The 26,726-nt window shown below is 39.7% G+C and overlaps 1 protein-coding gene across 1 annotated transcript in view; it reads right to left on the bottom strand.

Moving 5' to 3' along the window:
- Nucleotides 1-26,726, bottom strand: part of Dock3 (dedicator of cytokinesis 3) — a 186,155-nt gene that overhangs the window by 138,303 nt on the left and 21,126 nt on the right. The window contains exons 2-3 of the mRNA XM_042665982.1: nt 23,516-23,599; nt 7,455-7,495 (exon numbers count right to left, since the gene is read on the bottom strand). Of these exons, the coding sequence (XP_042521916.1) occupies nt 7,455-7,495; nt 23,516-23,599 (125 nt within the window). The remainder of the gene's footprint in view (nt 1-7,454; nt 7,496-23,515; nt 23,600-26,726) is intronic.

Raw genomic sequence — 26,726 nt, 5'->3', positions numbered from 1 at the left:
TTGCTGGCCCAGGGGCCAAGTAAAGTCTAGTTCACACTAGGTGAACTAGCCCAGGCAAAATGCGGGCCACCACATATTGGGCGCCAACAGCCACGCTGGGCTAGGTCCCTGACAATCCTTGAACCCAAATGAGTAAATCACAATGAAAGATTACAAGATTCATGAACAATCAAGACAATAAACCAAATCCAAAAGCCAACAAAAAATTCAGGGAAGGGCCTCAGTGAAAGTGAAGAAGAGATGGAGGACAAAAGAACGATTAAACATATGATGACAGAATTGGACAATGAAATAAAAAGGGAGATGCAAGAGTACAATTTCAAGAGTACAAAGAAGATCCAGGACTCCCAAAACTGATATGGAGATAAAAACAGAAACATATCCATCCCATTAAAAGAAAAAATTAACACTATGAAAACTGATCTCGGAAGCATAAAAGGTTCAATTTCTACATTGCAAACCACAATGGAATGCCTAGCAGAGTAAGTAAAACAGAAAACCAGAATATCAGGAGTCAAGAGTAAAACAGGAAGTAGAACAAAAGGTCAAAGGGGTGGAAAAAACACTCAGAACCTATCAAAGAGAAAGACAAGAATTGGCAGATTCAGCCAAGAGATCTAATTTACCCATAATTGGGATTAATGAGGGAGAAGAATTCAATACTAAAGGCATCGAAACTCTATTCAGTAAAATAATAACAAAGAACTTCCTCAATCTTACTAGAAAAAAAAAATCACCCACCTGACAGAAGCATACAAGAACCCCCCGTAGACAGGATCCAAGAAGAAACACTTCTAGACATCATAGTACAAACATTAAATTTGAAAAGCAAGGAACTGATTTCAAATGCTGAAAAACCAAAGAAGGAGCTATATTACAATGGAAAGAAAATTAGAATCACTGCAATCTCTCCACACAAACTCTCATTGCAAGGAGAGCCTAGAATGGTATAATCCAAGCCCTGAAGATCAACAACTGCCAACACAAACTGGTATACACAGCAAAGCAATCATTTACATTTGATGACAAAACTAAAATCTTCTAAAACTAAAACCAGACAAACAAAAAAGGAAATCATGAATATTAAAACCAGTATTATAAACAATACTAAAGGAAAGTATAAAATCTGAAAAAAATAATCAAAATCAAGGAAACACATTAAACAAAAATCACTAGGAGACCAAGAAGAAAGAAGCAAAACACAAACCGGGCGCTGGTGGCTCAAGCCCGTAATCCTAGCTACTCAGGAAGCTGAGATCTGAGGATCGTGGTTCAAAGCCAGCCCGCACAGGAAAGTCCATGAGACTCTACTCTCCAATAAACCACCAGAAAACCAGGAGTGGTGCTGTGGCTCAAGTGGTAGAGTGCTGAAGAGCTCAGAGACAGTGCCCAAACCCAGAGTTCAAACCCCACGACCAACAAAAAAGAAAAAAGAAAAAAAAAAGAGTAAGAAGCAAAATATAGGAAATCAAGAAAATAACAGGTAACATGACACTTCTCTCTATAATAACTCTAAACATTAATAGACTCAATTCCCCAATCAAAATAAAAAGAACAACAGATGGGATCAAATATCAAGATTCATCCATTTGTTGTCTCCAAGAGAACCATCTCACATAGTAATAAAGGGAATGATCCATGAAAAACCTACAGTGGTCAATATCTGTGCACCAATATACTGAACAAATACATTTGGACTTACAGAACAGGACAGACCCAAACCCAGCCTTCCTCCAACTGGAAGTAGTCAAAAGTCTGTGAAGTTGTTAAATGTTGTATATAATTTTCAGTTTGGAGCAACATTGTTTTTAAGGTCATCTAATCCTGACAACCCCTTGGTAAAATAGTCTAAGGTTATAGGTTCCTGGCTAAGTAGGGTCAGCACCCCTGAGTCAGCTTGAAGAAGCTACAGAAGATGGATGATCTTTGCCCATAAATCCCCTTTAAGACCAAGGGACCACAGTCATTTTTTGAAAAATGAGGGCAGGATAAAATGGAAGAGGCATGGAAAACTGTGGTAAGAAGTGTGCAAGTGGGGCTGGGAAAGTGGCTCAGTGGTAGAGTGCTTGCCTTGCATCATGAGGCCCCGGGTTCGATTCCTCAGCACCACATAAGCAAAAAGAAAAAAAAAGCTGGAAGTGGCGCTGTGGCTCAAGTGGTAGAGCACTAGCCTTGAGCTGAAGAGCTGAGGGATAGCGCCCAGGCCCAGAGTTCAGGCCCCATAACCGGACCAAAAAAAAAAAAGTGTGCAAGTATGGAGGCTACACTTACAAAAATGGTTACAGGCTTAAACCTTCTGTGTCTGTCTATATCCGGTTATTTGTCACCCTGGTAAATTGCCCTGGGCCTCTGCCTAAAACTGTCTTGAAAACCAATGGGGCCTCAGCCCACCAACCCTATGTAAAATATCCTTAGCCAGCCTATGTAGAAAGGTGTGCAGTCTATGCAGGAGGTGTGACACTCCATTGAAACTCCTGGGAAACAATACCACATCCCAGCCCAGATCCAGCCCATCTCTTCTAACCTGGAGATTCTGTATGGAAAAAGTTCAAAGATGGTCTATTTTATCTGCTGGACTTCCCTCCTCCCCTGGGGGGGAGGGGTGTTTAGGATTTGGCCCTAAAAAAATCAATGAGTTGATTGGACATAAAAACCAGTTGGGAGGGGCTGAGAAGGTGGCTCAGTGGTAGAATGCCTGCCTTGCATGCATGAGGCCCTGGGTTCCATTCCTCAGCACCACATAAGCAGAAAAGCTGGAAGTGGTGCTGTGGCTCAAGCAGTGGAGTTCTAGCCTTGAGCTGAAGAGCTCAGGTACAGCACCCAGGACCAGAGTTCAGGCCCTACAATGGATCAAAAAAACAAAAACAAAAAACAGTGGGGAATGTGAGAAGCAGAAGGGCAGGACTTCCTTTCCCATGCTGCCATCACCACCACGCAGGTGGGGCCACTGGGGGACGGGGCACCAATATACACAGGCTGGATGTTCCAGGGAGAGAGGAGGAGACACACTGCAAGAGTCTGCAAGAGATGCAACTCCTGGAGCAGAGCAGTGACTGGGCTCTCTTCAGGCTTGAGAAGAGCATGGGCTGACAGAGAGGCCCAAGGTGGCCCAGGCTGGCAGAGGGGCCTGCACAGAACCGAGAGGTCTGTGGAAAGGCCTGTGCAGAGCCAAGGTCTGCACTGAGGCCAAAGACCTGTGTAGAGCAGAGAGGCCTGTGAAGGGTGGAGAGGCCTATGGAGAGCCAAGAAGCCTGCAGAGAACAGTGAGCCCAGAGGCCTTCAGAGAGCCAAGAGGCCAGCATAGAGGCCTGTGGAAAGCCGAGAGGCTTGCAAAGAGCAGATAGGGCCATGGAAAGACCCTCAGTGAGCAGAGAGGCCTACAGAGAGCACAGAGGCTTGCAGAGAGGCCTATGGAGAGGCAAGATTTGTGGGAAGGAGGAAGGAGGGAAAGCAAAAAGGAAAAAAACTCACCCCCTTGGAGGTTGCAGCTGCTCCTAGTTCTGAGGTAACCTAAGATAGGGTAGTTGCAGACCAACTAATAAAACTCCTTTGTCCCCCTTAACCATACCTCTGTGGATTTTCTCACTCGCAGGTCCTAACAGAACTACAGACTAATTTCTCTGATGAACACAGATGCAAAGCTCTTCAATAAAATACCAGCGAACAGAATAAAGAGACAAATCAAATAAATCATGCATTATGACCAAGTAGGCTTCATTCCCCAGATACAAGTCTGGTGTAACATACGCAAATCAATAAATGTAATTCACCAAATCAACAGAGACAAGGACAAGAACCACACGATCATCTCAACAGATGTAGAAACAGCCTTCAGCAAAATACAATATCCATTCATGTTCAAAGCTTTGGGAAAGGCTGGGAATAGAAGGAATATTTCTTAAAATAACAAAGGCTGTATGTGACAGACGCCACAGCTAACTTATACTGAATAGGGAAAAACTAAAACCATTTCTCCTAAAATCAGGAACAAGGCAAGGATGTCCACTCAATTCACTCCTCTTCAATTTAGTTCTGGAAGTCCTAGCCAAAGCAATAACATAAGAGAATAACATAAAAGGAGAGAGAAAGGAGAAATTAAAGTATTCCTATTTGCAGCTGACATGATCTTATACCTAAAGGACCAAAAAAACTCCAACCCCAAACTCCTAAAGCTGATCAACCTCTTTGGCAAAGTAGCAGGATACAAAGTTAACCCACAAAAATCAGTAGCCTTTCTGTATGCCAACAATGTACAAGAGGAAAGGGAAACAGGAAAACAACCCCATTTGCAATAGCCTCAAAAAAATACCTAGGAATTAACTTAACCAAAGATGAAAAAGATTTTATAGCAAAACTATAAAAATCTGAAGAAAGAAATCAGAGAGATAGTACCCAGGTCCTGAATTCAAGCCCCATGACTGACAAAAAAAAAAGAACTAGAAATCAAAGAAGATACCAAGATATGGAAAGACCTTCCATGTTCATGAATAGGTAGAATTAATATTGTGAAAATGGCCATACTTCCAAAAATTATAAACAAATTCAATGCAATTCCCATCAAAATCCCAACATCATTTTTTACTGATACAGAGAATGCGATCCACAAATTGATATGAACAACGAAAGACCTATTGGCTAAAGCAATTCTGGGGGGGGGGGGGGGGGGGGGGGAGGGGAAGCAATGAGAGCAGTATCACAATACCAGATTTCAAACTCTACTACACAGTCGTAATAACAAAAACAGCTTGGTACTGGCACAGATTAGACCCAAAGACCAATGGAACAGGTTAGAAGACCCAGAAATAAAACCACATACTCAAAGCATCTGATATTTGACAAAGGAGCCAAATACATACAGTAGGGAAAACAGCCTCTTCAACAATTGGTGTTGGGAAACAGGGTAGCTAAATGCAGAAAACTAAAAGTGGATCCCTGCTTCTCATCATGCACTAGTATCAATTCAAAGTGGATCAAAGACCTCAATGTGAGACCCAAAACTCTGAAACTACTGCAAAGGAGAGGAGAAACAGAACTTACAGTTATAGGCAGGAACTTCCTGAATAGAGTCCTAGGGGCACAACAGATAGGAGGGAGATTGGACAAATGGAACTAAATTAAAATAAAAAGTTTCTGCACAGCCAAAGACATAGTTACTAAACTAGAAAGATAGGCAACCCACTATGAAAAGATCTTTACCAGCAATATATCAGACAAAGGCCTAATATCCAATATATATAAGGAGCTCAAGAAACTAACCCTTCTCAAACTTAATACACCCATTACTAAATGGGCAAGGGAGCTAAGGAGAGATTATCTCAGAAGAGGGAAGAACAGCAAAGAAATACATGAAGAAATGCTCATCATCCCTAGCCATAAAAGAAGTGCAAATCAAAACAACCTTAAGATTCCACCTCACCCCTGTAAGACTGGCCAACCTGTGAACTCAAACAACAAATCCTGGTGGGAATGTGCGGGAAAAGGAACCCTACTGTGCTGTTGGTGGGAATGTAAACTAGTACAACCACTCTGGAAAGTAGTCTGGAGATTCTTCAAAAAACTAAACATAGACTTTACCTACAACCCAGCCATACCACTTCTAGGCATCTACCCTGAACATCATGACCCAGGATACCATAAGAACACCTGCACATCCATTTTCTCTGTCATACTATTAACAACAGCCAAAATATGGAAATCATCCAGATACCCTACAATAGATGAGTGGATCCAAGAAACGTGGTACCTATATACAATGGAATACACAGCATTAGAAAGATTAAAACAATGTCATTTGCAGGAAAATGGATGGAACTAGAACAAATCATGGTAAGGGAGGTAAGCCAAGCTCAGAGACTCAAACTGTACATGTTCTCCCTGATATGTGGAAGATGTAAAACACACTGGGATATCACAAATTATATTGGATTGTAGATACTCACACACCAAAAGAAACCAAAAGAAGATAGTTTTAGGAGAGAATCACAAAGGTGTAACACCCAAACACCTTTTCATATATATATATATAAAATAATATACATACTGAAATGAATTCCAAAGATATGGAAACAAGGGACTTTTTTCTTACTTTCTCTTTTTCTTTTTCAGATGATTCTGTATTCTTAACCTACATATGGTGTATTCACATGCATATCTGTGGGAGGGTCAGAGGAGGGCACAGAACTTGAGGAAAAAGGATGAAAAGGTACAGTAGTAGAGTGCAATGAACATTGATGAAAGTGAACTATGCAACTCATGGGTAGAGATGGGAGGGAGGGAATGGTAAAGAATGAGGGAACAGATGAAACTGTATGAAAGGAAATGTACTTATTACTTGATGCATGTAAATATAACCCCGTGTATTATCGCTATAATAACAATAATTTTTTTAAAAATATTAAAATCAACAGAGCCATATACTGATGGCACATGTTTATAATCCTAGCCACTCATGAAGCTGAGATCTGAGGATCATGTTTAATGCCAGATCAGGCAAACAAATCCAAGAGATTATTATCTCCAGCTAATTAGTAAAAAGCCGGAAGTAGAGGCGTGACTCAGATGGTAGAGCACCAGCCTTTAGTGAAAAAGCTAAGCAAGAGATGAAGCCCCAGTGTCAGCACATAGAGAAAAAAAACCAACAAAGAAATATTCAAGTGAACATTAGATTTTTTTCCATTTTTGTATTTTAGAAATAAATTAGCTATTCATTTAATTCCACAGAATTCAGCCTCTGAATCAAATTACTTTCTATAAAATATTAGAAAGAAATTCCAAAAGAAACGTACTTATAACCTGACATATAAAACTGTTATCCCTCTGTATATCACCTTTATAGTAACAATAAGGTTTTTGTTTTTGTTTTTTTTTGGGTCCGGTCGTGGGGCCTGAACTCTGGGCCTGGGCACTGTCCCTCAGCTCTTCAGCTCAAGGCTAGCACTCTACCACTTGAGCCACAGCGCCACTTCCGGCTTTTTTCTTTTTGCTTATGTGGTGCTGAGGAATCGAACTCAGGGCCTCAGGCATGCAAGGCAAGCGCTCTACCACTGAGCCACCTTTCCAGCCCAACAATAAGTTTTTTTTTGCCTAAATAAGCTACTGCAAGACAAATTTTGTGCTTTCAGAAAATGTACATTTCCAATTGTCCTTACAGAAAAATGATTATGAAACAGAGAAGAGTCTGATACATTTTTTTAATTTTATTGTAAAGTTGCTATACAGAGGGGTTACAATTACATAAGTAAGGTAATGAGTACATTTCTTGTTGAACACTGGTACCCACTCCTTTGGTTTTTCTCCCACTATCCCTTCCTTTCCCCACTCCCTCCCTTACAGTTTTGAAGACAAATACTATAGTAATACAAAATATTAAAATATGGGCCAGTAATAGCTTCTGTAAACAAACTGGACAGGTCCTACCTACATTTTAAAAAATGTCAAGATAACCTTTTCCTTACCTTTACATTTGGCTTTTTTGTTGAAACTCCTCTGTACCAACCTAAAACAAAGCATATAAAGGGTATTAAAATCATATTGTTGTTGTTTTCTACAAATGAAAATAGTTTGTTTTGTTTTTTGTTGGTCCTGGGACTTGACTCTGGGCCTGGGTGCTATTCCTCAGCTCTTCAGCTCAAGGCAAGCACTCTACCACTTGAGCCACAGTGCCATTTCCAGTTTTCTGGTGGTTTATAGGAGATAAGAGTCTCATGGACTTTTCCGGCCCAGGCTGGCTTTGAACCACAATCCTAGATCTCAGCCTCCTGCATAGCTAGGATGACAGGCAGGCATGAGACACCAGTGCTCAGCAAAAATAGTACTTTTTTTGTGTGGCAACACCAGGGCTTGTACTCAGGACCTTGTACTTTTACTCAGCTTTTTTGCTCACAGCTACTGCTCTATTACTTGAGCCATGTATCCAGTCCATCATTTTGCTGGTTAATTGGAGACTTTGCTGGTTAATTCACAGACTTCTGCCCATCCTTGAACTGCTATACTCCAGATCTCAGCATCTTGAGCAGCTAGGATTACAGGCATTAGCCACCAGTACTCAGCTTAATAGAAGTATTAAATACACACACACACACACACACGCGCACGCGCACATATCCAAAACTTTCCTTAACATACAAACTGTGGCCTTATTAGGCCAACTGTTCAAAAAGGAACAGTTCATTTAGTATCCTGATAGTTGACTGAATTTTAAAAATCAGATATATATTGTCCTTAGGTGGAATCTTTAGAATCTTGCAATATAGAACAATGTCATTTGTAAGCCAGAATGCTTTGATTCATCCCTTCTTATTTGCCTAATATCTCTGGCTAACATTTCCAATACCAATCTGAGTAAGACCAATGAGGGTGAACAACTCTTTGTTGCCAATCTTAGAGAAAATGATTTCAGCTTTACCCTATTCTACATAATGTTGGCTATGAGTTTGGCATACAGAGCCTTTATTTTATTACAATGAGGTATCATCACTCTAATAGAATATATTCAGAGCCACAGCCTTTATCATGAAGGAATATTGAATTTTATCAATACTCTTTTGGCCTCTGTTGAGACAACTACACTTTTATCTTTCAATCTGTTGATGTATTGAATTATTTTATTGATCTGCACTTGGTAAAACCTTGTATCTCTGAGATGAAATCAACTAATGCTCCTTCACTTGGGAATGATAAAATGAGACATGTATTTGAATGTAAACATTATTTATTACATTTACTAAAAATGATAAACTCCCTAAAATAAACTGTGCATTACACAGTAAAGACAAAAAATTCAATAATGTACATCTCACAAGTCCACATTAAGAAATTAAATATTTGCACTCTAAATACACAATATTTGTAACTAAATGTGATTAAAAATTAAGGTAACAAATGAAACATTCTTAGATATAATGTTAATTTATATTTTATATTAGGGATTTTAGAATGTAAGAACTGTTTAAAGTATATTCTACTTGGCAATATTCACACAAAAGAAATAAAAATATGGAAATTCCTTAAATTAAAAAATAACCATGCCAAGCACCGTTGGCTCATGCCAGTAATCCTAGCTACTCAGGAGGCTGAGATCTTAAGATCATGGTTCAAAGCAAGCTCAGCAGTAAAGTCTGTGAGTCTCTTATCTCCAATGAACTAACAGAAAACGGGAAGCAGAGCTGTGGCGTAAGTGATAGAGCATTTGCCCTGAGCTGAAGAGCTGAGGGCCAGCGCCCAGGCCCAGAGTTCAAGCCCCACAACTGACAAAAATAATAATAATAAAAATAATCATATAAGAAGGGATTGATCATATATTCATAGAAAAAATAGAAAAATGTTAAACCTCTTAATGGTAATTAACGTACAAAAAGAAGACACTGATAGACTTAGATAAATAATAGAAGTGGAAAAGATAGAAGTGGAAAAGAAACACATGTGTGTTTACCATCACCAATGCTAAGTATTAGTTCCTGTATGAATGAAATGGAGGAGAAAAACTGGGTTTATCTTTGTTAACTTAATTCTGAATCACATCTTCTGTGATTGGTCATGCTAAGCACATTTTAGATATAAATGAAAAATCACTTGAAATTAATAAGAAATAAAAAAGTATTTTTTCTCTTTTAATCTTAAGTTATACAAGCAAGTGAAACACAAATTACAAAAAAAGTTTAGAAAAATGTTGAGTCACGAGTGTAAACTTATAAAAAATTAAATAACGTAAAAGGGATGAATATTTTAATATGTAAATAAAATGATAATGACCTAGCTGAGTGCCAAGGTACATGCCTGTAATCCAGCTACTTGGAAGGCACAGCCCAGAGGATCAAGAGTTTAAAGACAGTGCTGACAATGTTCATAATACTTAAAAAACAAAAAACCAGGGTGAGGGCATGGCTCAAGTGATGGAGAACTTGAGACTGCCTCACATGCTTGAAGTCCAGGTTCGGTCCTCAAAAACACAAAAATGTTAAAGGTAATGACCTACCCTTCCACCACAGTCTGTGCTAGACGCTATCAAAACTGAAATTTCAATCACTGCTGACTATCACGTTAGTAAATATGCATCATCCTTTAGATTATGAACCAATGCAAATGAAACTGTACTGGCTCAAAGTACCACTGCAATTGTACTAACAAAGACTAAAGAACAATGTAAGCAGTATTAACCCAAAGAATGAAGTCTCTGTGTACACCAGGCCACACAACAATCAACAATCAGTAACCCTTTACAAAGATTCCAGATGCAAAGCATTCAAGATCAAAAGTACCAAATGCAGGTCAACAAAAAGTGCCCTTTGACAAGAAGTTTCAAGATTTTTATTTCATGGTATAATATGTGTTTCTTATTCTCAAAATGAAAACAAATACAGGCTTATTGACCCTCAACCTCATCTAACAGCAGCACAGACAGTAGACAGGTAGTAGGCAAACACAACGAAAAAGGTAGAAAAGACAGAGCACAATTTCCCTTGCGCCCTATGACTTAAAAGTTTTATTGAAAAAGCATTTTATGAAGAACAGACTTGCATGACAACACATTAAAGACAAATTAAGTAACCAATTGTGAATGAGAGTCAAAAACAAAACTGAAAACCTTTCAAAATGTCTTTCTCATTAACTTGAAAAAATACAGACCTCCAAATTTCATTGCAACAACGAGCAAGAAAAAAGGATGTATCAGTAAAACTAAAAAGGTTGACATTGAGGGCTATCTAAGTAATAGACTTCAAGGAAAAATCCCTAAAGAAGTGAATTATAGCAAATCAAAAATTTTGCATATGACCCTCCAGTCCTGAAACTACCACATCTGTAAACTGGTATACAAGAAAGAGCTCCAAGAAACCCAGCAGAAAGCACCAGCTGCAAGGCTGGAGAGCTGAGTAGAACCACTTTACCTTCAGAAGAAAACAACAGCACCCTCTGATGACTTTTCATCAGAAATACAGTAGTCAAATAATAATTATAACAAATTATAAAAAGGCTAAGAAAGGGGCTGAGAAGGTAGCCCAGTGGTAAAGTGCTTGCCTTGCATGCATGAGGCTCTAGGTTTGATTCCTCAGCATCACATAAAGCAGAAAAAGCCGGAAGTGGCGCTGTGGCCCAAGAGGTAGTGTTAGCCTTGAGCTGAAGAGCTGAGGGACAGCACCCAGGCCCAGAGTTCAGGCCCCACAACCAACAAAAAAATAAATTAATTAAATGCTAAGAAATTTTCTATCAACCTAGAAAGTCCTGCCTAAAGGAAAATAGCCTTCAAAAATGAGAAGTCCAAGCTGAAAGAATAAACAGCAAATCTGCACAGTAAGAAATACTACTAGTCAGATGCAGTGGCTCACCTACTATTCTAGAGGCAAAGATCAAGAGGAGCATGGTTTCAAGGCCAGGCCAAGCAAAAAGTTCACAACTTTTAAAGCTGGAGGTGGTGACACATGTCTGTCATTCAGCTACAAGGAAAGCATAAACAAGAGGCTGGCTTCCACAGTCAAGGCTGGTACTGGCATAAATGTGTGACCCTATTTGAAAATGGGTTCTACAAGTTTGTTTCTATTGTTTTCCAGGAAACTTCCTCAATTTTATTTTGTAATTTTTTTTTTTTTTTTTTGGTGTGTATGCCAGTACTGGGACTTGAACTCATCAAATCCTCTTGCTCTCTTCTTGGCTTTTTCTCTCAAGGCCAGCATTTTACCACTTGAGCCACACCTCCACATCTGGCTTTTTGCTGGTTAATTGTAGATTTCTGTCCACGTGGGCCTCAAATCTTGCTCCTTCGATTTCAGTCTCCTGAGTAGCTAGAATTACACCTTGAATTACACCTTGTGTTCGGATATGATCCTTCTATTCCTACTTTCTTCAGAGCTTTTTTTTTTTAATGGCTTGTACTCTACACAGAAGCTGCACTCCAGTTCTAACTTGTTGGTTAATTGGAGGTAAGAGTCTGATGAATTGTCTGACTGAACTATGATCCTCCAATCTCAGCCTCCTGAATAACAAGAATTATAAGCATGAGAGGCAATTATTTTCTTTTATACCTTAGACCTAGACAGATACTCTTTTCTTTCTGCTTAGAAAACTTCTAAGTGACCTATGGGAATATATTTTATTCTTCTCATGCCTTTCCCTGAGTCAGCACACTTCTCTGTTCTGTATATGTGTCTATGCTAGTCATTATTTTATATTATAGCCATGTTTGTAACTTTTAGCTCAAGTGTTTGGTGACTGATTTGCTGCTATGCAAGGCAGATGAGATTACCTCTGAAAGGTTTAACTGTCTTGTACCTTGGATAATTAGAATTAGACTGCCAATTACATTTTCAAATCCATAGTACTTATAAACACATGTGTGCATTAAAAAGATTCAAGCGGCTGGGAATGTGGCTTAGTGGCAGAGTACTTGCCTAACATGCATGAAGTCCTGGGTTCAATTCCTCAGTACCACAGAAACAGAAAAAGCCAGAAGTGGCGCTGTGGCTCAAGTGGTAGGTAGAGTGCTAGCCTTGAGTGAAAGAAGCTCAGGGACAGTGGTTCAAGCCCCAAGACCAGCAAAAAAAAAAAAAAAAGATTCAAATTCAGCTTTTCAGGAGTTACTATATTCTCATGGGAAATTAAGGGCAAATTGGAAATTAAGACGATGAGGCTTAGAACTCCTGCAGGTTGTTTGTTTTGATTTTCACTGTTTTATAATTACTTTTCCATATGAAGAGCTCAATAGTCAAATCACTTGAACTTCTGTTTGCTTTTGAGTTTTCTTTTTATGCTCTTACCTTTTTTTCTGAAGAGCAAGTATGATACTACCACTACTCTTAGAATATAATATATCATTAAGGGTTAAAAGGAAGCTATACACACAGAAGTAAAAGTAGGAATTTATTTTACAAATGAAATTTTTCTGGTAGTTATAAAGTTAACAGTTTAGGGAAGTATTACAGATTTTTTAAATCCAAATTGTAACCATATGATTATAACTTAAAGAATTAGTTTTGGGGGTTAGGTTCTAACTCTTCTTATCAGAAGGATATTTGGGGAACAGAAGACCTATTGTAATTCAAATAGGAAGTAGTTATCGAGCAAATAGCACAAAAGATATATGTTGTAAAACCAGAAAATTACTTCCCCTCCAAGATATTTTTGGGAGAGAAAAACATTCAAGAAAACAACTAAAAATATGTAACGCAGGACCCCCCCCTTCTAAAAATTAAATACAACCAAAACTAAAAGCTAAATATTACCTATTAAGTAATTAATGTTAGCAGTTACAAGCAACAACTCAAAATTATCAACATTTAACATAAAGAAAAGTTTATTTCTTGAAAGCTCCATAGTAGAATCAATTGTTTGGAAGATGATCCACACAATTCAGGGTCATGACTGAACCTGTGTTAGTGTTGGATCCTCATCATTTCATCCTCGTAGGGGCATGTCCAGTTGAATAAAAGAAAATCTGCAGAATATTTTAGCATTTTGTAAATTTCTATCTAGAAGCAGTTACTTGACTAATGGAAAAATACAATCCTCTGAATTGAAATGGGGAAAGTGATTATTACTATGGCTTCCATTTGTCTGCTTCTAAATTCCTGATGAAACTTAATCCCCAAATTAATAATATTAATTAGTGTAGTCCTTGGGAAGTAGTTAACAAAACTCTCATGAGACAACAGATGCTAGAGATCTGATCTTGGATCTGCCAACCTCCAAAACTGTAATTAGTTTAGGTAATGTATATGACATGAAAACAGTGCAGGTACTTGTGTTTTAGAGTTTTCCCTTGCTGTTAGAAAGAATGTATGTGCTCTCAGGGCAAAAACCCAATTATGTGGGGTGGTTTCTCCCCTGGTTTTTAATCCAAAAGCTTATGCACTATAGAAACGTAATTAATGTTTTAATTTCTATCTTCTTGAATTAGTGGAAGACTAAATTCTCAAAAACTTACTCATTACAGCCGGGCGCCGGTAGCTCACGCCTGTAATCCTAGCTACTCCGGAGGCTGAGATCTGAGGACCGCGGTTCAAAGCCAGCCCGGGCAGGAGAGACCGTGAGACTCCTATCTCCAATAAACCACCAGAAAACCGGAAGTGGTGCTGTAGCTCAAGTGGTAGAGCACTTGCCTTGAGCTGAAGAGCTGAGGGACAAGCGCCCAGGCCCAGAGTTCAAGCCCCACAACCGCCAAAAAAAAAAAAAAAAAAAACTTACTCATTACAATCATTATTGGTAGCTTTCTTTAGTGACAGGCCATTTTAAGGCTTAGCATACTCTAACCCATGTTTTAAAACACAGGTACAATGGGTTAGGAGCGATAGATGACAATATTGTCAGATACCTTGTACTCATACTGTTTTGTAGAATGGGAACCTCTTTGTACTACTTAAAGAAAATAATAATAATAAATGTAAAAAAAACCCACAAGTTCAGTGTTTTTTGTTTTTTGTCAGTAGTGGGGCTTGTACTCTGGGCCTGGGCACTTTCCCTGTGCTCATCAGCTCAAGGTAAGCACTCTACCACTTGAGCCACAGCACCACTTCTAGTGGTTTATTGGAGATCAGAGTCTCACAGAGTTTCCTGCATAGGCTGGCTTTGAACCGTGATTCTCAGATTTCAGCTTCATACGTAGCTAGGATTACAGGTGTGAGCCACTGGAACCCAGTTTCAGTGTTGTTGTTTTTTTAATAAAATATATTTTGTGTAAGGCTTTTTTCTACATCTATGAAGACAATTTTTGATTCTTGTTCATGATTCTAAAAGCAAACCAATTTGATTATGCTATATGGTATTTTCAAGGTGTTTCTGAATCTGACTAACAACTGTTTTATTGAGGTGGGTTTGTTTTTTTTTTCCATTTATATCCTGTTATGTCCTCAGCAAGTTTTGGGGCAATACTGAATTACTGGAATGAGTTTGAAAACGTTTCCTTTCTTTCTATTTTCCAGAATATTTTCAGGATCATTGATCTAAGTTCTTCTTTATAGGTCTGGTAGAATTCAACAGTAAATCTGCATATTCTTTGCTGAGAGACTTTTTTTTTAACTGTTTCCAGTCTTATTATTGGTCTGTTTACGCTTTTTTGTACCTTCAACTACAACCAGCTCTCATGACCATTTTTTACCCAGACACTGTGTCAAGGTGTTTCCAGGCTCCTTGAGCTATAATTGTTCCTGTTTTCAGGTCCCCAGAGTATCTCAGTCTGAAGAAACAGGTTCTTTCGCAAAGTGATTCCTAGGCATAGCTCTCTAAGATGATGATGATGATGATGATGATGATTCTTTTCCAGGGCTAGTCTGCTAGTCACTATTACAGCAAATTCCATCACTAGAATGTATTTAAATCAGATTGGTATATGATAACAGGTCTTAGTACAGAAGCAAATAAGGAAGAAAATCATAGAAAAAATAAAAAATGAGTCTCTTATTAATAAAAGAGAGAGAAGACATCTTTCCAGTCATTTAAGGACATCAACTAGCATTACCAGCAGTGCAAAATCTTGATCAATATCAATTAGCTTTCTTCCTCCAACCACTTCAGATGTGTACCACCCAGAGAACAGTAGTTCAGTTCAGCCTGAAGAAACAGGTTTCCTCTCAAGATGGCTTTTCCTGTTCTCCTTCCTAATATTTACTTTGCAATAAAAGGGCATGGTTTATAGGCTGAACCTGAAAGAATACACATGGCTATCCTGTTTCTCGGGGCTGGTTGGGACAAACTGTAAGCCTTCTACTGGCAGGTGTTTGGTACCTTCAAATGTCTGTCTGTGGGGCAGGAAAGCCTAATACAAAGTGACTAACTCCATGGTGGCAAATTCTGCCCCATGTGCTCTGTCCTCCAGGTCTCCAACTTTTCAAAACAACCTCTTCCCATAATAAAGTGTCCTTGATCCTTCCTCATCCCTGGAGCTCTGGTAGCTAGCTTGATGGCTAGCAAAGATGAAAGGGAAGAGGCTTTTTTTACTCCAGTCCTGTGGGACTTTGGCCAGTTTGCTATGTGAGGAGCTCTCCATGGTTCTGACTCAAATTCCCTGCAACTAGACCAACAGTGGATTAAGTGCCTGGCCTTTGCTCTAGATTCCTAAAACCACAGATTCAGAGAGGATCCTTTCTAAAAGACCTACCTGTACTGTGCCACAACCAAATGCCAAGAAGAGAGAACTTCCCCCATGCCTATATGCTATGTAGACTTCAAGCCTCTGGCCTGAAATCAGGGGTTCATTGTGAGTTTGTCGTTCTTTCTTTCATTCTTGCCACCTCCCTGTGTCACAGGTTTCTGCCTAGCCCACTTACTGAGGCAACTCACAGGGACTCTCAAGATCAGGGGCTCTGTCTCTCTCCCTTTCCCTACCCCTTTCTCCATGCTGCTCTCCAAATATCTGGGTTATTTTAATTCTGGCCACAATGTATGTTCTCTTGCTCTTTCTTTCACCTTGGACCCTGTCCCCTACAGCTTTACATACCAACCAAAGTGGGCACTCTGCCCGCTGGAATAGACTTTTTTCTCCTTCTGTTCTGCTTCCCAAATTTTTTTGTGGTTGTTACTGTTTTGGTTTTTTTTTTTATTTTTGGTATGGTACTGTTTGCTACTGCAACTTAACGGCCTTTCCAGAGTCATCTACCTCAGAGGGTGGCTGCTCTCTAAATATTACATCTATTCTCCCACAGCCACTAGCAATCAGTGTGTTATCAACATCTCACTTTTTAATTTATTTTAATAAAAAATTGTACAAATGTATGAAATACCATGTGATTTGATGTATGCATAAATGTGTCTGTGTTTATATATGGATGAATGGATATACATATAAGAAATATATGTATATGTATATAAAGTTTATGTATGTATATATATACACACACATATAGAGTGTGTGTGTGTGTGTGTGTGTGTACATATATATAAAATCCTAGGGTAGTTACTATTTCCATCTTTGTATCATTACTTTGTATTTAAAGGCTTAAAGTTCCCCACAAGATACTCACTTTTAACTAGTTTAACGGGCCAATAACACACGATGAGATTGAGGAAATAATCAGAAGTCTTCCCATAAGGAAAAGCCCAGGCCCGGATGGATTCACTGCTGAATTCTATTAAGACATTTAAAGATGAACTAACACCAATACTCCTCAAGCTTATCCATGAAATAGAAACAGAGGGAATAATGAGTTTGGAATCAAGATAAAGATCCAACCAAAAAAAAGAGCTAGAGAGAGAACTACAGACATCTGAAAACAGATGTAAAGCTCTTCAAATAAAAAATACTAGCTAGGGGCTGGGAAAGTGGCTGAGTGATAGAGTGCTTGGTTTGCATGCAAGAGGTCGTGGGTTTGATTCCTCAGCACCACTTAAGTAGAAAAAGCCAGAAGTGGCTCTGTGGCTCAAGTGGCAGAACGCTAGCCTTGAGCTGAAGATCTGAGGGACAGCGCCCAGGCACAGAGTTCAGGCCCCGTGACAGACCAAAATAAGTAAATATATAAATACATAAATAAATAAATAAATACATACATAAATAAATAAATAAAAATACTAGCCAGCCGAGTGCTGGTGGCTCATGCCTGTCATCCTAGCTATTCAGGAGGCTGAGATCTGAGGATTGTGGTTCAAAGCCAGCCCAGGCAGGAAAGTAGGTGAGACTCTTATCTCCAATAAATCACCAGAAAACTGGAAGTGGCACTGTAGCTCAAGTGGTAGAGCACTAGCCTTGAGCTGAAGAGCTAAGAGACAGTGCCCAGGCCCAGAGTTCAAGCCCCATGACCACAAAAAAAAAAAAAAGTACTAGCCAACAGAATCCAGAGACAAATCAAACAAATCATGCATTATGACTAAGTAAGGCTTCATCCCACAAATGCATGGCTGGTTTAACATACTCAAATTAATAAATGTAATTCACCACATAAACAGAACCAAAGATAAAAACCAATGATCATCCCAACAGATATAGAAAAAAGCCTTCTGCAAAATACAATATATATTCATGTTAAAAGCTTTGGAGGAGCTGGCAAGTTGGCTCAGTGGTAGAGTACTTGCCTTGCATGCATGAGGCCCTGGGTTCAATCCTCAGCACCACATAAGCAGAAAAAAGCCTGAAGTGGCACTGTGGCTCAAGTGGCAGAGCGCTAGTCTTGAGCTGAAGAGCTGAGGGACAGCGCCCTAGCCCAGAGTTCAGCACCCAGGACCGACAAAATAAAATAAAATAAAATAAAATAAAAAATTTTGGAGAAGCTAGGAATAGAAGGAATATAAAACAACAAAGGCTGCTGGGCACCCAGTGGCTTACATATGTAATTCTAGCTACTCAGGAGGCTGAGATCTGAGGATCCCAGTTCAAAGCCAGCCCGGGCAGGAAAGTCCCTAAGACTCTGACCTCCAATAAACTACTCAGAAAACTGGAAGTGGCATTGTGGCTCAAGTGGTAGAGTGCTAGCTTTTAGCTGAAGAGCCTGAGGGACAGTGCCCAGGCCCAGAGTTCAAGCCCCCACGACTGACCCAAAAAAAAAAAAAGGCTATATATGACAGACCAACAGCCAACATTATACTGAATGGGGAAACTATCCTTCTAAAATCGGAAACAATGTAACGATGTCCATTCTCTCCACTCCCCTTCAATATAGTTCTGGAATTTCTAGCCAGAGCAATAAGGCAAGAAAAGAACATAAAAGGGATTCACATAGGGAAAGAAATCAAACTATCTCTATTTGCAAATGACATGATCTTATACCTGAAGGACCAAAAAAACTCTATCTCCAAGCTCCTAGAACTGATCAACCACTTTGGCAAAGTAGTAGGATATAAAATTAACCCACAAAAATCAGGAGCCTTTCTGCATGTCAACAATGTACAAGTAGAAAGGAAATAGGATAACAACTCCATTTGCAATACCCTCAAAAAAAAAAAAACTAGGAATTAACATAACCAAAGATGTAAAAGATCTTTATAGCAAAAACTATAAAAATCTGAAGAAATAAATCAAAGAAAGGCTGGGAAGGTGGCTCAGTGGTAGAGCGCTTGCCTTGCATGCATGAGGCCTTGGGTTCGATTCCTCAGCACCACATAAGCAAAAAAAAACAGGAAGTGGCGCTGTGGCTCAAGTGATAGAATGCTAGCCTTGAGCTGAAGAACTGAGGGACAGCACTCAGGTCCATAGTTCAGGCCCCATGACCAGACCAGAAAAAGGAAAGGAAAGGAAAGGAAAGGGGAAAGGGGAAACAGGAAAGGGGAAAGGAATCATAAAGGACACCAGAAAATGAAAAAACTTTCCTTTTCATGGATAGGTAGAATCAATATTGTGAAAATCGCCATACTCCAAATATGACATACAAATTCAATGTAATCCCTATCAAAATCCCAATGACGTTTTTACTGAGATAGAGAAAACAATCCGGGGCTGGGAATGTGGCTTAGTGGTAGAGTGCTTGCCTAACATACATGAGCCCCTCCCTACCCCTCCCCCCTGCCCCCGTCCCCCTAGGTTTGATTCCTCAGTACCACACAAACAGAAAAAGCCAGATGCAGAACTGTGGCTCAAATGGTAGAGTCCTAGCCTTGAGCAAAAGAAGCTCAGGAACAGTGCCCAGGCCCTGAGTTCAAGCCAGGACTGGCAAAAGAGAGAGAGAGAGAAAACAATCCAAAAATTCATATCGAACAACAAAAGACCTAGAATAGTCAAAGCAATTCTAGGCAAAAAGAAAAAAAGCAATGCATCACAATACCAGACCTCAAACTGTACTACAGAGCCATATTAACAAAAATAGCTTGTTATTGGCACAAAACTATATAGAAAGATCATGGAATAGATTAGAAGACCCAGAAATAAAGCCATATACTTACAGCTATCTGATATTTGATAAGGGAGCCAAATATATACAGTGGGGGAAAAAATAGCCTCTTCAACAATTGGTGTTGGGAACACTGGACAGCCATATGCAGAAAACTAAAAGTAGATTCCTGCTTGTCACTATGCACTAATATCAGTTAAAGTTGGACCAAAGACCTCAATGTCCAACCCAAAACTCCGAAACTACAGCAAGAGTGAGTAGAAGCATTAGACTTACAGTCATAGGCAGGAACTACGTGAATAAAGTTCTAGGGTACAATAGATAGGAGGGAGATTACACACACAAGTGGAACTACTTAAAATAAAAAATTTCTGCACAGCCAAGGACATAGTTACTAAACTAGAAAGACAGACAACCAACTGGGAAAAGATCTTTACCAGCAATATATCAGACAAAAGCCTAATATCCAATATATACTGGAACTCAAGAATCTAACCCCTCTCAAACCTAATAAACCAATCACTAAACGGGCAAGGGAGCTAAGGAGAGATATCGCAGATGAAGGAAGAATAGCAAAGAAATACATGAAGAAATGTTCATCATCCCTAGACACAAAAGAAATGCAAATCAAAACAACCTTAAGATTCCACTCACCCCAATAAGATTGGCCAACATTGTGAACTCAAACCACAACAAATGCTGGTGGGGATGTGGGGGAAAAGGAACCTTACTGCGGTGTTGGTGGGAATATAACTAGTACAACCACTCTGGAAAGCAGTCTGGAGGATCTTCAAAAAACTAAAACATAGACCTTACCTATGACCCAGCCATACCACTTCTGGGCATCTACCCTGAACGTCATGAACCAGGATCTAATAAGGACACCTGAACATCCATGTTCATTGCACTATTCACAATAGCCAAAATATGGAAACAACCCAGATGCCCTACAATAGATGAGTGGATCCAAGAAACGTGGTACCTATTCCCAATGGAATTTTACACAGCCAATAGAAAGAATAAAACAATGTCATTTGCAGGAAAATAGATGGAACTAAAACAAATCGTGATAAGGGAGGTAAGCCAAGCTCAGTGAGTCAAACAGCGCATGGTCTCCCTGATATGTGGAAGTTAGATCTAAAACACACAGGGATATGACAATTATACAGGATGCTAGATACTCATACACAGTGAGACCAAAAGAAGATAGCTTTAGGAGAGAATCACAAAGGTGTAATACTGAAATGCCTCTTTGTATGTATATAAAATAATATACATGCTGAAATGAATTCCAAAGATATGGAAGCAAAGGACTTTTTTCTTAATTTGTTCTTTCTTTTTCAGATGATTCTGTATTCTTAACCTATGTACGGTGTGTCTGTTCACATGAATATCTATGGGAGGACACAGAACCCAAGGGAAAAGGGTGAGAAAGTGCAGTAGTGGGGTTCACTGGACACTGATGAAAGCCAACTATATAACTCATGGGTGGAGATGGGAGGGAGGGACTGGGAGAGAGTGAGGGAACAGAAGATACCGTATGAAAAGAAATGCAGTCATTACCTGACTCATGTAGTTCAAGATACTGATTTTTCTTTCCTTTTTTTTGGCAGTACTGGGGTTGAACTCAGGACCTTGAACTTGCTAGACAGGCACTTCACCACTTGACTCACACCCATAGCCTTTTTTGCTTTTCTTATCTTTTGAATAGGGTCTTCCATTTTGTCCAGGCCAAGTTAGATCACTATTCACCTATTTATGCTTCCTACTACATCCCCAGATCTAGCCTTTTATTGGTTGAGATAGTGGTTTCATTAACTTTTTTCCCAGACTGAGGGACAAGCGCCCAGGCCCAGAGTTCAAGCCCCACGACCGACAAAAAAAAAAAATCAAATGCAGTACAATCAAGAGACAAAAACTATATCAACCATTCAAACAACAACAAAAAAATTTAATGTAAAGAATCATTAAAGGCTGGGCATTGGTGCCTCACACCTATAATCCTAGCTACTACTCTAGAGGGTGAGATCTAAGGATTGCAGTTTTAAAAGTCCATGAGACTCTTATCTCCAATTAACCACCAGAAAACTAGAAGTGACTCTGTGGCTCAAAGTGTTACAGCACTAGCCTTGAGCAAAAGAGCTTCAGGGACAGTGCCCAGGCCCTGAGTTCAAGCCCCATGACCAATGAGAGAGAGACAGAGAGAGAGACAGAGAGAGAGAGGAGACAGGAGAGAAACAGGAGAGACAGGAGAGAGATAGGAGAGACAGGAGAGACAGGAGAGAGAGAAGAGAGAGAAAGAAAGAGAATGAATCATCAAATAAAAAGAAGAGCAAGAGAATGTATTAAGAAGGGTTGAGCTGGGCTCTGGTGGCTTATAACTGTAATCCTAGCTAATAAGGAAGATGAGATCTGAGGATTGAGGTTTGAAAGCTAACCCAGGTAAGAAAGTTCATGACACTCTTTATCTCCAATTAACCACCAGAAAATCAGAAACAGAGCTGTGGCTCAAAATGGTCGAGCACTAGCCTTGAGCAAAAAAGCTCAAGGACAGCGCCTAGGCCAAGTTCAAGCCCCACAACCAAACACACACAAACACACACACACACACACACACACCCTCAGAGTTCAAGACAGACAGACACACACACACACACCCTCAGAGTTCAAGCCAACAACAACAACAAAAAAAGAGATAGAAAATTGCCTTCTTTTCCTTATTTTTAATTAAGTAGTTGTACAAGGAGGTTTCAATTCCTGGAGTCAGGTCCAATTCTTGTTTTGATAAGTGTTTTTATCATGAAGGAATATTGATTTATACTACTGTTTTCAGAAAAGGCACTGTATCAGAGAACCCTTTCCAGAAAAATGTACTCACAAATATCTTGGATCATGGTGTCATGAATCACATACTTTCTGCCACAGTATCTTAATAGTACTCCAAATGTATTAGAACTCTGTCTCCACACCCACATCACAACAGTTTCTCTCCATTACATAATATCAGGTGGTATCTATTTATGCCAAACTGCTACACTGGACTGCTAAATGTATCTCCCATAGTATCAATTCTTTGAAGGCTCTGATTCCATGTAATTTCTAACTTTATTTTCCCATAAATCTTGCTACATAATTTTGAAGAACATATATTTCAAGAATGCCTAAATGTTAAGAGTAAAATTGTTCACCTATGTGGCAGAAAAGGATAATAGTCAAGCCAAACATCACTGGAACATAATTTTGGCCTTAAAATTATAGCTACAGGTATCTAGCCAATCTGACAGAAAAACAAAAATGAAAAAGCATGGGTACATTATCTATTTGTAGGGAATAAAAAACAATCATTTGACAATAATATGTAAAATTCATGTTCTAAAACAACCAAAAACACCTCATATCTTCAATGCTCAACATAATCAGGAAGGATTTATAACAGAATTTAATAATGTAATTATATATGGCTTCAAAATGATTACTGATAAGGGGCTGGGAAGGTGGCTCAGTGGTAGAGCACTTGCCTTGCATGCCTGAGGCCCTGGGTTCGATTCCCCAGCACCACATAAGCAAAAAGAAAAAAGCCAGAAGTGGCGCTGTGGCTCAAGTGGTAGAGCGCTAGCCTTGAGCTCAAGAGCTGAGGGACAGCGGCCAGGCCGAGTTCAGGCCCCACAACCGGACCCCCCCCCAAAAAAAAAATGATTACTGATAAGCTATGAGAACAAATGAACATATATACTTTCAGAATTGATCACTAATTATATGTTGAGTAGATCCATACTTACCTTCACATTTTTCAAGAATCTGGACTGTTTCTCCTATTTCTAAAACCAATCCTTGAGGGACAGATCCTCGAAAACTGCATATCACTAGAAAAGTAAGGATAAATATACAATTAGCATTTTTAAATATTCAGGCTCAGAGTCAATTAATTAAACACTAAATTTTCAATATACATATTTTTTATTTTTACTTTTTGGCGGTGGTACCAGGACTTGAACTCAGGGCACCAGGGCTCTTTCTCTTAGCTGTATTTTACACTCAAGGCTGAAGCTCTACCACTTAAACCGCACCTCTACTTCCAGCTTTTTAGCAGTTAATTGAGGATAAAAGTCTCATGAATATTTCTTCCCGGACTGACTTGGAACCCAAATCCTCAGATCTCAGCCTCTAGAGCAGCTAGGAATACAGGCATGAGTCACCAGCACCCAGTATCTCCTTACATCAATCCCTCCTTTGTAATATATCAGCCTCTTTCAATGTATTTTAAAAGGTATATACAGGACAATGAAGCTCATTATGGCAAAATTAATATTCTTGAGTAGTGTGTGCATTATGTATATGTATGAAAACATTTCTGTAAACAGACATTTCATGCCTTTCAATAGGACCTATGTTCACTGTGTCCTCTTTGGGCAAGTATGCATCCATTTCTTTAAAAATATTAGAGGGCTGGGAAGGTGGCTCAGTGGTAGAGCGTTTGCCTTACATGCCTGAGGCCCTGGGTTCGATTCCTCAGCACCACATAAGCAAAAAGAAAAAAGCTGGAAGTGGCGCTGTGGCTCAGTGGTAGAATGCTAGCCTTGAGCTGAAGAGCTGAGGGATAGCGTTCAGGCCCCACGACCGGACCAAAAAATAAATAAATAAATATATTAGAATGGGAGCGTTTTTACCTACTATAAATAGACATTCAAAATCAGATATTTGAGTGAGGAGCTCAAAGGATGGACTAGAGAGTTGCTTTTTAGATATAAAGCATTCCACACCCCAAAAGGCTCATGTATCAAGGGTTTGGAAAAGTGACTGCCTCTTTTTGGAAAGTGTCTGGCTCTTCAAGGTTCTGACTTCATCAATAAATTAATCCACTGATGGATTTGTAATTTTGGAAGGTGATAGAAATATTAGGAAGTGAGGCCTGGTTGAAGAAAATACGTCTCTTGGGTGGATATTCCTTTTTTAAGACTGTGTCGGGGCTGGGAAGGTGGCTCAGTAGTAGAGTGCTTGCCTCATGCTTGAGGCTCTGGGTTCGATCCAGCAGCACCACATAAGCAGAAAAAGCTGGAAGTGGTCCTGTGGCTCAAGTGGTAGAGTGCTAGCCTTAAGCTGAAGAGCTGAGGGACAGTGCCCAAGCCCAGAGTTCAGGCCCCACGACCAACAACAACAAAAAAAAAAAAAAAAAAAAAAGAATGTGTCTTGTTCTATGGCCCTTCTTCTCAATCTCACTTTCTACTTCCTGGCAGTCATAGTATAAAGCAATGTCCTCTGCCACATGCTTCTACTGCCATAACATTCTGCCTCACCTCAAGCCCAAAAGAATAGACCCAGCTGACCTTGACTAAAATTTCTGAAACTGTGAGCTAAAATAGATCCTTTATCCTTTTAAATTGTTTCTCTCAGGCATTTGTCACAGCAATGAAGATCTAATACCTTAGCCTTTGCTAAAATTTGAAAATGAAAAAGTCAAACCCATCGGGGCCTAGTGGTTCATGCCTATAATCTTTGCTACTTGGGAGACAGAGATTGGTTCAAGGCTCACTCAGTCAAAAAATTATTGAGACCCTATTTCAGTTAACAGGTGTAGTGAAGCATGCTAGATCCCAACTACACAAGAGGCCATAGAAGATCATAGTCTGAAAAAATAACTAAGACAAAAAAGAGCTGGAGGTGTGGCTCAAATGGTAGAATATCTCTGTGGCAATCCTAAGGCCTTGAATTCAAACCCTAGTACCAAGCTGGGTGGCAGTGGCTCACATCTAGACACCTAGCTACTCAGAAGCCTGAGAAATTAGGATGGAAGTTCAAAGCCTGGGCAAGATAGTCCCTGGGATTCTTTTTTTTTTTTGTCAGTCGTGGGGCTTGAACTCTGGGCCTGGGCGCTGTCCCTCAGCTCTTCAGCTCAGGGCGAACGCTCTACCACTTGAGCTACAGCGCCACTTCCGGTTTTCTGGCGGTTTATTGGAGATAGGAGTCTCACGGTCTTTCCTGCCCGGGCTGGCTTTGAACCGCGATCCTCAGATCTCAGCCTCCTGAGTAGCTAGGATTACAGGCGTGAGCCACCAGCGCCTGGCTTGTCCCTGGGATTCTTATCTCTATTAACCATTCAAGTGGTAGAGTGCCAGTCTTGAGCAAAAAAGTTCACCCACAGTGCCTAGGCCCTGAGTTCAGGTCCCAGTACCAGCACAAAAGAAAAAAAAAATGTACTATCAAAATCAAACAAAAGGGGCTGGGAAGGTGGCTCAGTGGTAGAGTGCTTGCCTTGCAAGTACCACAAACAAAAAAAGTCAGAAGTGATGCCCTGGCTCAAGTGGAGTGCTAGCCTTGAGCTGAAGAGCTGAAGGACAGAGCCCAGACCCAGAGTTCAAGCCACACGACCAACAAAAAACAAATAAATAAATAAATAATAAAAATGGCCAACCCTTAAAGAAGAACCCATATCCAATGAAGAGAAAGGGAGAAGTCTGGTAATTAATTCAGAAGTGACTACAAGCCTAAATCACATGGAGAATTCGGAGGACAAAACAAAGAAAAATGTAAAGCATTTGGTAACTTCAGTATGAGCTTCCCCTGTTGGGGCCAAGGAACTTAAAGATATATCTTATGCACTTTTTGGTATGCCAAGAGCACAATCCACCCCCCTATACTGGCAGTTGACCAGCACTCCTACCATGATGGTTCTTAACCATTTTAGGTTGTTTAGGGATTTGGTCTGACAGTGACTCATCTGCACAAGCTAACACTAGAGATTTGTCCAAGAGCTATACCCATTACCTGACTTATGGGATTGTAACCCCTCTGTGTAACACCATGATGATAACAATAAAATTAAGTTTTAAAATAATTAGAATAAAAATCCAGTGCACTGCTCAGAAGACTATATCCTTCTCCAGAGGAATCCTATTAAGGAATAAACCTCTCTAAAAACCAGAAGGCATTGAATTCAGTGTCCCTATAGAAATTATGATGAGTTGACTAGGTAAGAGAGGACTACTTGGCTGA

The sequence above is a fragment of the Dipodomys spectabilis genome, unplaced genomic scaffold, assembly GCF_019054845.1.
Source record: "Dipodomys spectabilis isolate Male_0828 unplaced genomic scaffold, ASM1905484v1 ptg000360l, whole genome shotgun sequence".
NCBI lineage: Eukaryota > Metazoa > Chordata > Mammalia > Rodentia > Heteromyidae > Dipodomys > Dipodomys spectabilis.
The sequence above is the reverse complement of the archived record's forward strand: the minus strand, read 5'-3'. Positions and strand labels throughout refer to the sequence as shown.